Genomic DNA, 13,439 nt, shown 5'->3' with positions numbered 1-13,439 from the left:
TTTATTCTAATTTTACAGTAAAAAAAAATTAATTAATCAATTATATATATTTTTTCAATAATAAAAATTATCATTATTTTTTATTCTAATATATTTAGTGTATTAAACTTGCCTTTTAGAGTCAGGGATATGTCAAAGCTAAAGTTGGACTTAGATTGCAAATATCAATATAAATAGAATTATGAGTTTAGTGTGCATATAGTATAATTTATCTTGGTTGGTTAATTTTGCTTGGATAAAAGCACAACTCTACCTTTAAGTTAACCAAAAAAAAAACCCAAAAAACTATATCAAACCAACACTATCTTTGTCCGATATCAAAATCTATTTATTTTTAGGACGTACATGTGACCAACGTAGACTTTTGCCACTACACATATAGGCTAGCTATGATATGAATTTCATACCATTTAGTACTTGTGTAGACTTGTTTACCAGTTTTAAATTCATACTTTGTCGTTTCTCAACCCAAAAAAAAAAATTTCATACTTTGTCAATAATTTATTTAACCGATTTAAAATGATGATGTATGAGAAAGTTTGGCATGAATATATGTATATATATATATATATATATATATATATATTTTTTGTACATTACACCTACCAAGGTATGGGAGAATGTTGATGTAGATGGATCCATATTCTACACGTGGAACAGCTGTGAGCAAAAGAAAATGAATGTTCGTTGGGAAAAAGTATCTTTGGTCTGTGCCAATGGCGTGACCATTTTGGAGAATAATGAGATTTGCACTTGATATAGACACTCAACACTTACAAAAGGGAGATAGTGACTCCCTTTGGTAAGAGATTATGAAATCCTTCTCTTTGATTATGAAATCCTTCTCTTTGATGTACATACTGTGAGGTCTATTTATGATCAAAGAAAAATTATTTGGATAAATTATTCAACCACTTTCAATTTAAAATTTTAAATGGTATTTGAATTTGTTTATTATCTTCGGCTACTTTCCCAAAGCAAGTAGAACCATAGAACCCATTTGAAGTCTACTTAAAGTCTTAACGAGAGCATAAAACCTTTTATTAAAAAAAAAAAATCAACATTCACTCACTTCTTTTATCTTCTTGATATATAAAGAAAAAAGAATACATAATAAATAGTGTCAATATAAATCTATACAGTTATTGTAGCAATCTTTTATTTTTACGACTTATAGTGAGTGAATTTTGAATTTTGTTGGTTAAAATATGTATTTTTTTTCCTATTATAATGTCAGTGGTCTTAACATATTCGATATAAATTGATTTTGTTTTTTTTTTTTAAAAAAATTTTAAAAAAGCATGTTGGGCTCAAGATGGGCTGAAGTAGTTTTGAAAATTGAAAAAAAAAAACTCAAAACCTAAAGCCTCCAAAGTCCAAAACCGGCCCACCAATCTTTTGAAGCCTTATATTATTAAGGCTCTGCAGCTCTTCTTCACCTCTTAAACCCTAGACTACTATACCCTTCTTCTCTCCATCCTTCTCTCTCTCTCTCTCTCTCACACGAACGCAGCTCAGCTCAGAGAAGAATAGTACAGGTATGCAATTAGGGTTTCTTCTTAGTCTCTCTCTCTCGTGTATATTTATATACACATTTCATGTATATGTATATGTATGTGCGTATGTACTTGGTTTCTTTACGTGTTTTTTTTTGTTTTTGTTTGCAAAGAGGTTTGATTGTGTACTTGTTTTGCTTATGTCGATCACTGCTATAATGGGTAAAGCTTAGTACAATGGATAAAGTCATAAAGATGGGATTTTTAGCCTGGTGTATATAAGTGGTTGTATCTATGTTTTTCATGTGTTGGGTATTTATGGGGGTTTTGGTTTTAGTTCTGAGAAAAAAAATGGGTTTTTTGGGAAATAATCTGGGGGTTGAGTGTCTGTAAGTTTGGAGCTGATTTGTGTGCATTGGGTGTTTATTTTTTCTTCCAGGAAGTTGTGAGAGATGCTTGTGTTGTTCGAAACCCCGGCGGGGTTTGCCCTGTTCAAAGTTTTGGATGAAGGGAAGCTCAACAAAGTAGAGGTATTTATGTTCAAACTTTATGTGTGGGTTCTATTTGTTTTCTGGGAAAAGTGAAGGAATGTATGTCCAAGATAGAATTTTGAAAGTTAAGAGTTGTGATTGGTATTCAAATAATGGAGAACTTTCCTTGAGAAAATAATTATATTGTTTGTGTTGGGCTGAGTTAAGTAAGTACTTCTTGTGTCTGTGTTTAAGGTATGGCCAAAGCACCCACCAGCCAGTGTGGTGGCTAGCCCAATGATGTCTGTTGACATATATGATCTGTATTTCAGGACTTGAATAAGGATTTTTCCACTGCAGAGACTGCTAGAAAAGTAAGCTCTTTCTGTATATCTCTTGTTCTCTCTGTTAAACAAGGAAAATAACTTGTTAGAAGGAAAATTTTGTAATTGTACTTAAAAGTTCAATTAATGCTTCTCGTGTCAAAAAAAAAATGCCAGTTGTTAAATTTTGTTTCAAATTCGCGATCTGGCTTAAATATTATGTTTGGATTGGTGAAGAATCTAATTTCTGGTTTTGGGTATCGAACTCTAGGTGGTGAAGCTGAAAGCATTTTCCAAGTTCGAGAATACGTCAGAAGCTTTGGAAGCAGCGACTTTGTTGATTGATAGCAAACCCAGCAAGGGACTCCGCAAGTTCTTGCGTGTTCACTGTGATGGTGAAACATTAGCTGTGGCTGATTCAAAGCTTGGGAATATCATTAAAGAAAAACTGGTATGTGGAAACCTGTTGATGATAGCCATATTGGAGTGTATTTTAGTTTCACTTTTGTTTAAGTTGGAGTGATTATTTTGTTCACTATTGTGAACTCTCTGTATCTTTTCTTCTTTTCTTTTAATAATATTACTTTCTTACTTATCAAAAAAAAAATTCTTGCAGAAAATAGAATGTGTCCACAACCAGCCTGTTATGGAGTTGATGAGAGGTGTCAGGTCTCAGCTGAGTGAGCTGATATCTGGCCTAGGAGTTCAAGATTTGGCACCAATGAGCTTGGGTTTATCTCATAGCTTATCTAGATACAAGCTAAAGTTCAGTGCTGATAAGGTGTGTTTCTTCAGACGTATGATAAGCTGTGGTTAGTCCCATCTCTGATATATATTTGCTCTCTTTCTAGGTGGACACGATGATCATTCAGGCCATTGGTTTGCTTGATGACCTTGATAAAGAACTTAACACATATGCAATGAGGGTTAGAGAATGGTATGGTTGGCATTTTCCTGAGCTCACGAAGATTATCCAGGACAATATCCTTTATGCGAAAACTGTGAAGCTTATGGGTGACCGTGTTAATGCTGCACAGCTTGATTTTTCTGAGGTGAGTTGCTCATTTTCTTTTGAAGTATTTAAGAAGCCCCATACAGTTTTTCCCTTCTGTACCTCAGATTTCTAGAAATCCAAAAACAACCCACTTGTGTTATGTTTTCTTTCTATTGGACCTGGTCCCATACTTACGCCATCCATTGGCTTGTGGCTTCATCTGAACAGTCATGCTGCCAAAGAATTCCCCAAAATTGTATTATTATCATACTTAAGTGAAAACCCCATGATTAAAATTCTTTATCTTCTCTCACTGTGGAAAAGCATGGAAGTTGGATAGGGAAGTGCTGATAATATATATTTTTTCTCTGAATGAAAACACAATGGTGATCCTCACTATGTTTCTCCTGTTTTGATTGCTCAAAATATTATAGATATTGGCGGAGGAGGTTGAAATAGAATTGAAGGAAGCAGCTATGATATCCATGGGAACTGAAGTTAGTGACCTTGATTTGATAAATATTAAAGAACTCTGTGACCAGGTTCTTTCTCTTTCCGAGTACAGAGCTCAACTATATGATTATCTAAAAAGCAGGATGAACACCATTGCACCAAATTTGACTGCACTTGTTGGAGAGCTTGTTGGTGCTCGCCTCATTGCTCATGGGGGCAGTTTGATGAATCTTGCAAAGCAGCCTGGTAGCACAGTCCAGATTCTTGGTGCTGAAAAGGCTCTCTTCAGAGCCCTGAAGACTAAGCATGCTACTCCCAAATATGGGCTTATCTACCATGCGTCCTTGATTGGTCAGGCAGCACCAAAGAATAAGGGAAAAATATCTCGGTCACTGGCTGCAAAAGCTGCATTAGCAATTAGATGTGATGCTCTTGGAGATGGTCAAGATAATTCTATGGGCTTAGAGAACCGAGCCAAGGTACTTTGCACAAATTTTCCTGGTACTTCTCTGACCTTCACTGAAATCATTCTCTGACAAACTATGTTTGACAGCTTGAAGTACGGTTAAGGAAACTTGAAGGCAAAGAATTGGGTCGCTCTGCTGGGTCAGCTAAGGGCAAACCTAAGATAGAAGTCTATGACAAGGATCGAAAGAAGGGAGCTGGTGGATTGATTAATGCTGCCAAGGTCTGAGATTTGTTTTTTATGTGATGTGTAATTTTCCCCTTGGTTTTAGGTGTTCATAAGCTTTTCTTTTTTATGTAGACTTATAATCCTTCAGTGGATTCTGTTCTTGTGCAAACCTTAAATGCTGCCGCTGGCAATGAGGAGGAAAAAGTCACAAAGAAGAGGAAAGCAGAGGAAGCAGCAGAGGAGGCTCTTGCTACCGTTGAAGATAAGAAGGAGAAGAAGAAGAAGGAGAAGAAAGAGAAGAAGAAGAAAGCGGATGAGGGGGACAACGGAAATGACCATGCCGAACCAGAACATGAAGAGAAAGAGAAGAAGAAAAAGGAGAAGAAAAAGAAGAAAACTGATGAGGGGGAGACAGCCATTCCCATTAATGGAGACAATCATGCGGAGCCAGAAGGTGAAGAGGTGGTGACAAAGGAAAAGAAGAAAAAGAGGAAACATTCAGCTGAGGTACAGAACGGAGATGAAATTGTTGATGCAGGTGAAAGGAAGAAGAAGAAAAGAAAGCATGCTGAACAAGAAGATGAATCTGAAGTGCTAAGCAAGAAGGAAAAGAAGAAGAAGAAGAAAAGCGAGGATTGAGAGTTTCTGGACAGCAACTGAACAATTTTGGTTAATTTAGCAGCAACTAGGTACTTCTATTTGTAAAATTCGATTTTCCAGTGCTGCACCCTTTTTCATTTGTGGGGGTTCTTAAAGTTATTTCTAGTGTATGCTGATGTTGGCTAGGGAGAGGACTGGATGTTTAATATTTGGCGGATCACATAATTAAGATTTCTTGTTGCATTTCTTCTCACTCCCTTTCAAATCAGATTGTTTATCTTACAAAGGGGGATTAGTCAGCTTTTTAATTTGATATATGGTACACTTTTTCTCCCATTGTTTAATCCAAGCCCTCCAACTGCTAAACATTTGAATACCACCTCATGCTTCACTTACATTGAAACTGTACATTCAAGGATTCAGCTCCAAATTCATTATACAAAAGGATTTAGATCTAATAGAATTGCATCTGTAAAGTGCATATGTGCAATGGTAAATACTAGTGGTTGTTACATACATTTGGTGTGTACGTGGTTATGGGGTGATTTATTGGGGGAGACGTGCGTTGCTTAGGACATCCAAGAAATCTCATGAACCTCATGAACTGATAGTATGTTGGATGGTATTTTGGATCTTTGAAATTCGCCAAATCCATTGAACTCACCACCCTTCCTCGAAGGGACGCTAGGCATACATTTATTTTCAAAATCAAAGTTAACATATATACTGTTAATTGCTCGTTAAATGGCATTGTCACAATTGTTTTTACTAAGCATACATTTGTTATCAAAATCTTTGTTAATTGCTCGTTAAATGGGTCCGTGACAATTGATTTTCGGTTGATGGAAGTCAAACTATATCAGTTGCTTGTTGGAGTTAAAATATATATATATATATATATATATATATATATATATATATATATATATATCGTCTTAATTATTGTACCATACCTTACCATTGTCAAAGGATTAGGATTGGTAATTGCTTATATGGTAGTCTCCTAATGCATATGCATCTGCGATAAAACATAGCCTGCACGTATGCTGGTGGACTTGTTAAGAACTTTCCTAAATAAATAATTTGTCCATTTTTATTGAATCCATCTTTGAGGTATTGAATTTGTGTGGTCTCTACTCATTCTGCAATATACTAATACCCCCCTTCTATTAACTTTCACTGTTTCATGCCTAAATTGTTTTGGGCACGACTGTATTTTTGTTCAAATTATTTTTTAAATAAATAAAAATAAACTATCTAGAACGAATAATAAGGATTAAAATTTTTTACCTATGAGTGTAATTTCATATGATCATGCAAGCCAATTGAATTTTAGTGTCGGAAAAGTTCTATAATGTATCCGATACACATATCCACCCTCCAACTTCACGTGAAGGTGGATACATATATCGGATACGTGTAATACCACTCCATATGGCACAATCTATTTATCTGTAAAACTATAAGCTAAGGAAACAAATTCCTTGGGCATCATATATATGTGTGTGTGTGTGGTCCCAAAACTTTTTTTTTAATAGAAATTAAGGACCTCCCAAAATCTCTTACATTTTTTTTTTTTTTTTGCCGAACCAAAATCACTCACCTAAAACATCTAGCATGCACGTGGGAGCAAATTAAAAAAAGAGTGAACTCTCCTCCCTCGATCTTATAAGGCTATAAGCTAGAACAAGTTAAAAAGAGTCCCAAACTCCACATATTTCAATGGTAATACGTATAATTAGTAGGGGTGACAATTTTTATCCATATCCATATCATGAGTTGCCTTGTTTTTTCTTTAATCTCCTAGGTTTTTAGAGTAAATAATTTGAGAAAATTTGTAACATCCAAAATTTTCTTCTTCACCGAGTAAGTTTAGTACCACAACTATTTTCATAATTCCATCATTCACAAGTTGTTATGTGGGCAAGTTGTAACAAAAGTTGTAGAAATTATTGTGGTAGTAGACTTATGCTTTTCTCACTAACAAGAGTGTAATAAGGGCTTCAAGAAATTTACTACCCAAATAATTTCTACAACGTTTATCACAATTGGCTCATGTGACAAAAATTGTGCAAATTCTTGTATCACCAAACTTATTGTAATGGGTTTTCTCAAACTTCAAATGTCTTTTTATCAGTTCCCACCATACAGGACAAAGAATGAAAGAAGTATAGCATAATGGTGGTACCAAAAATTTGTTGCAATAACTTAAATTAAAAAATTATTGCAATAACTTGATACCAATTATTTTTGCAATATATTACAATGAAAATTTGAAATTGATAGATTATTGCAATGAAACAATCATTGCAGTAACTAAATATCAATTATTTTACAATTTATTACAATGACAAATATGAAACTGCAACGAAAATATTATTACAATAATCTAATATCAATTATTTTACAATCTATTGCAATGACAACCATAAAACAATTATCTATTACAATAAAGATATTGTTGCAATAACTTGACCCAAATTATTTTGGTAAATTATTTGCAATCTATTACAATAAAATTCGTGAAGGCTAGTACTAAGTTATTATGATTAAAAATACATGATATTGTGTATGACTATGCACAATCAATCACGAAAAAGGAATGCATTGCGAAAGATAGTGACAATTGGATGGAATCTGATTATACAAATGCTTGGCATTTGTTTTTAGACAGTCAAATATAAGCTCCATTTAAGGTGTCCATTGATAGTGCTAAAAATCTATGCACTTTCTTTTAAATGGATTCTAGCACTGATTTATTTTAAAATTTTAGACAATTACGAGCATTAACTTTGAAGAATTCAGTGGAACTTTCAAATACAATGGATAATTTAATAAATTTAAGGTATTTCAATCTAGTTGACTACTATGGTAAATTGCCTGAAACTATTTGTAATATGTACAATTTATAATTTCACATTGGAAGGTTTACGCATTGGAAAGTAACAGAGCCTTGCATTGTCTCCTTGGTTGATTTCCTTGACCAAATTGAAATTTTTTTCTCTTTAATATAAAACTACATTAGAAAATTTTGTTGTAATAACTTAAATCAAAGAATTCGTTGCAATAATTTGATACCAATTATTTTACAATCTATTACAATTAAAATTTCAAAGTAATAGTATATTGCAATAAAGATGTCATTGCAATAACAAAATATTAATTATTTTACAGTTTATTATAATGACAAACAACAAAAATATTATTGCTGTGGGGACTAAAAGAACCTAGGTGGGTATTTGGGCCTTGGGCTTTATTGATGGGCACTAATTCATTTTAGAGTAAAGGCCCCTAGAGCTGCAGGTCGGCCCATGGGTCGAGAGTCCGAGGATTCATCCGAGGACGAATCTCTCCTCGGACAGACCCGCAATGACCCTGAGATTCACCAAAAGGATCAAGGCAGAGTTCTGAAAAAATCGTTGATTAAGAGGGGAGATTCAAGCACCTCTGGACACAACGGTGTGAGAGAAATATCTTAGAAAAAAGGCTGCTACCTCCGCATTAAAGACCATGCACCTACTTCCCTGGCCGCATTAATTGGGAAGTGACCCCTGAACAGTAGAAGGGGCCTTCTGGCCATTGCTTAAGGATCTAGGGGTAAGATTTGTGTGACACGTGGGTGAAGAGGGAATGAGAAGAAGTATTTAAAGAGGGAAGAGAGTAAAGAAAGGGGGAGGCCTTTTTGTAAAAAAGAACTGGAGAAAGACTAAGGATTGTAACCTTTAAAAGGAAAAAGAGAAATAATATACAAATCTTCCTCGGCCTATGCCTAAAGAGGTTCATTTTGCCCTATTTGTCCATTGTTTGTAAGTACTGTAACATTCTAGCCTGTTCATCAAGCTTCGAGCACCACTAAACTAGATTGCGAACCCATACTCTACAAATTTAATTGTTTAAGGCTCATTGGGCCTGAGCCCACGTGTGTTTTTTGGGTCCAGGTGCAATTGTGCACTTACAATTGCAATAATCCGATATCAATTATTATCTAATCTATTGCAATAACAAACATGAAACAATTATCTATTACAACAAAATTATCATTGCAATAACTTAACCCAAATTATTTTGGTAAATTCTTTGCAATCTATTGTAATAAATTAGTAAAGTAATAACCTAGTGCTACAAGATATTCAAAGTAGTAAATTGTTATTTGCAATAACAAATATATCATTGTTTCAACGTTGTCATTAAAATATCTAAATTTTACTGCAATGATTTTTTTTGTCGCACAAACCTATTCCTTCCAATTTTATTGCAACACCTTGGATCAACTTTTGCAAAAACTTTGATATTATTGCAACAATTTTTTTCATTGTAATAAATATTTTTTTCTTTTAGTATATATAGGTTCAATTAATTGACGTTGTCAGTTTGTTACTCATGTTGTTCACATCAAGTTGGTAAATTTGTTCAGCGTAACGACATTGCTCGCAAGATAAAAGAAATGAATGGAAAATTAGATAAAATTACTAGAGAGAGAGAGAGAGATGTATGGGTTTCAGTTGATTGGAGGTCCTACCTTTGAGGAGCACCAATAACTATCTTTTTAGTTGAAGAGTCAAAATTCTTGGTTGTGATAAGGATAGGGATGATCTAGTGAGCAGCCTTTTGGGCGAGGGTACTAGTATTGATGTGCCATAAAGAAACCCCCATGTCATCTTCAAAGTGGGCATGGGTGGTATTAGCAAAATGGCTCTGATCCAAGTTACCTACAATCATCCTAGTGCTCATGTCCATTTTGGAAAAAGAAGTTGGGTTTCCAAACCTTTTGATCGGCGTAGGGTTGCCAATGTAATCATTGAAACTTTTGATGGCGATCGCCTAACATTACTGAATTTCCAAGTCTAATGGCAAAAAATTAATTGATTCAGCAAATCTGCTAAATTTTTCTTGTTTTCGATGATGTGTGGACTGTAAACTTTAATTTATGGTCTAGAATGGTGCCTTAAGTAGTAGAATTTTGGTCACCACATGTAAAAGTAGAGTTGCGGAGATAATGGAAAGTGTGATTAAGATCAACTTGGTGGTGTTGTTTAAGGAAGATTGCTAGTCAATTTTTTGTAAAATTGTGTTTTTTGATAGGGATTCTGAGCAATGTAGGCAATTGGAAGACCTTTCTAGGCTATATATATACACACACACACATACATGACCTCACACTTCCCTTGCAAGGGCCACGTTATACTTTTTTATTATGAAAAATTATGGAGGACTTAATTGAGATGTCAAAATGATAAATCCTTATATAAAAAGATTTTCTTTCAAACTGAATAGGATTTCATATTTGGCTATTTTTATGTTTAGCTTAGGATTTTTTTAGTAGATTCCAATTAGTTTATTGATAAAATCTTCTATTATAAAATAAGAGATTTAAGTTTGAATCTACTTAATTAGACTAAAAATTAATTAATATCTTGAATTGATTTATTGAATCATTTTTTATGTTTATTTACTTAAAATAATAATAGGGGAAATTACATTTTACCACCCTAAATTATTTGAACGCACATTTTGCACCATAAACTATTACACTTATCACACTTTACACCACGATGTTATTTTTGCTGTTATATTTAATGGAATCCTATTGCACGTAATAAGCACATGCTTATTTCTTAAGTGAAACAAACTTAAAAACCAAAGCACCCTTCTTTAATCAATTAAAATAAAACCAAAATTTTTCCATATCTCTCTTACGTGTGTGCCTCTCCCAATTTTAGATTCTTATAAACCCTACAGACACATGACCATTACTTTGCTTCTAGACCCCAAACTGCTGCTGGTTAATATACCGCTTATAACTATCTCAATATTACATGTGCACCTTATGGACCCTATTGGCGTCAAGAGCGTAAGATTTTCGGCCCAATTTGCAGCCCAGTTTAGAATTGCTACAATTGTGATAAATTTTGAAATAAAAAATAAAAAGGTAGTCTTGTACTCTTTTTTATTTGATATTTTGATTGGTAGTTTTTATTTCCTCTTTTTTTTTTTTTTTTTTCCCCAGTGTTTGGTGGGCCACCTGGGCCAGGAGGGCCCCCTGGCCCACCTGGTGGGCCTGCTCCCTTCCAAGGAGCCCATTTCCAGCACATGCTTTGTGTATTCATAATTGATCATGCATTATCATTTATCCAGACTCAATTTAATAAATAATTGTGTTTATTTGTATATTTATTTAGTACAATAAGGAATATAATTTATATTGGTTGTGTTAATTAGTTACCAAAACTATAGCTGAAAAATGATGTCACAACTTACAAGCACTGGTGGGCCCTTCCAAGCAGCCCATTTCCCAACACATGCTTTGTATATTCATAATTGATCATGCATTATCATTTATCCAGACTCAATTTAATAAATAATTGTGTTTATTTGTCTAATTTCAGTTTATTTGTATATTTATTTAGTACAATAAGGAACATGATTTATATTGGTTGTGTTAATTAGTTACCAAAACTATAGCTGAAAAATGATGTTACAACTTACAATCCCACTTTTTAGGACACAACTGTTCATCTTTCAAGTCTTACAAGGCAGCTCAAGGAAAAAAAAAAAACATAAAAATTATAAATATACCAAAGCTTTTATCACCTTGTTTGTGAAACCTTGGAAGAGTAAAATGTTCGAAAATCAAATAAATATAATATCTCTCAAATGGGTTTGGAGTGATTCAGTCAAAACAAAATTTTGGGTCAATTCTGAGTTAATTTTCCAACCTTAATAAACAGATTTGGAACTTACTTTTTTTGTAACTAAAAATGTGTAAATTGTTGAGAATATTAACTATGATACAATGGACAAACTACCTAATAAATTTTTCTTTTTAAATTTACTAACAATAGAAATTAACTGCATTGATCAAGTTGAGTATGAGTTTGGGGGAAGAATCCGCACAAATCAGATTTTTTGAGGAACACATCGATAAAAAATTTAATTTGGTTAAATAATGTGTGGTATTTTTGAATTAGGATGCAATCTTATAATTTTGGATGGACGTTTAAATAATGGCCAAAATGTGCCACCAAAAACCCTATGATAAGATAGGATATTGCAATGATCATGTTAAAATCATATAACGACTAATTTTTTTTTTTCCATCTTAAAACTGATAATATATTCCAATCTATTAGATTCTTGATGCACATCAGTTTTTAAGAAATTCTTATAATTTCAAGACACACTTAGGGTATATTTGGTATACTAAATAGAAATTATGTTAAGATTAGGAATAATTATTACTTGAAAAATATGATGTTGTAATATAATAACTATTCCTATTAATACATTTGACTGCAAAATTTGAATAAAACCCAAATATATATTTCCTTAATGGAAAAATTATAGCTCCAAATCTATCCACTATATAGAAATTGAAGAGATCACACACACACACACACACACACACACACAGTTTTAATCGCATTACTTTTTTAACTTATCTATATATTATCTAAAAGATAAAACGTAGCATTTATTATTATCACAGTCTTGTTAAGCTATATTAGCGTAGCATTTTGGTCAAATTTGGTCCATTTTTGTCCAATTTGATCCATTACGAATTGTGTTCCACTTCCATAATGCTTTGGGTTGAGAGGATTTTGTAGGAAGAATAACTACTTCATTGACAATTATATCACCTCATCGTAATTTCGGTAGGTTTTTTTTGATTGGGCAAAACTTATGTATAGTAACTTAGGTTCCCTACTTAAAATTTTGACATCTGTCCAAATTAACAATCCAAGCAAACAGCGTTAAAACTTTTTTTTTCCCCTTCTTCCTTCTTTGCAATTGCAGAACCCACGGCTTTTCTTCCAAACCCAAAACCTTCTCTTCCAAACCACCCATGACCCTTCTCTTCCAAACGCAAAACCCAAAACCCAAAAAAAGAATATCTCATATCTCTCTCTCTTTCTCTCTCGGTGTGTGTGTGCGTGCGCGCGCGCACGCGCATGTATGTGTATGTGTTTCCTTTCTTCTTTTATGATTTATGATTCTCTCTCTCTCTCTCTCTCTCTCTCTCTCTCTCTCTCTCTGTGGACAAAATAATGAAAGAGGCTGTGCTGATGTTGATGTTAAGAGTGTGGAAGTTTCGGTATAGCTAAAAATGGTCCGTTTTTTGGTTTGAAACCCAGTAGATATGGCTTTTATTTTTCGATCTTTCTTGTTTGGTTACCGAGAAAATGAGAGAAAATGGTCCATTTTTTGGTTTGAAACCTAGTAGATGTGGCAATGAGGTGGCGCAACAGGAGCTCAGCAGCAATAAATGCTACGCTTCAGTTTTTAGTAATATATAGATATAGATTTGTTTTCTCTTAAAGTGCATTAGGGATTCACTGATGTGTTACCACAGTTTTAGGTTGCTCTGATGAGCCCAAATTTAGATAAAAATTAACCTTGGACATGCTTGAAGCCACTGATCAATTAAGGAAATTATTTAAATTTGTCAAGAGATATTAGCCATTATTTTCA

General features: G+C 33.7%; 1 protein-coding gene across 1 annotated transcript; it reads left to right on the top strand.

Annotated features, from left to right (window-relative positions):
- Nucleotides 1-1,437: 1,437 nt before the first annotated feature.
- Nucleotides 1,438-5,223, top strand: LOC142627109 (putative nucleolar protein 5-1). Its single transcript, XM_075800908.1, has 9 exons — nt 1,438-1,538; nt 1,936-2,026; nt 2,299-2,340; nt 2,561-2,740; nt 2,906-3,070; nt 3,141-3,341; nt 3,718-4,215; nt 4,290-4,424; nt 4,503-5,223. The coding sequence occupies exons 2-9, from the start codon at nt 1,949-1,951 to the stop codon at nt 5,007-5,009; spliced, it is 1,806 nt and encodes a 601-aa protein (XP_075657023.1). The 5' UTR covers nt 1,438-1,538; nt 1,936-1,948; the 3' UTR covers nt 5,010-5,223.
- Nucleotides 5,224-13,439: the final 8,216 nt, after the last annotated feature.

Source organism: Castanea sativa, chromosome 3, assembly GCF_040712315.1.
Source record: "Castanea sativa cultivar Marrone di Chiusa Pesio chromosome 3, ASM4071231v1".
Classification (NCBI taxonomy): Eukaryota; Viridiplantae; Streptophyta; class Magnoliopsida; order Fagales; family Fagaceae; genus Castanea; species Castanea sativa.
This window is presented reverse-complemented; position numbering and strand designations above follow the sequence as displayed.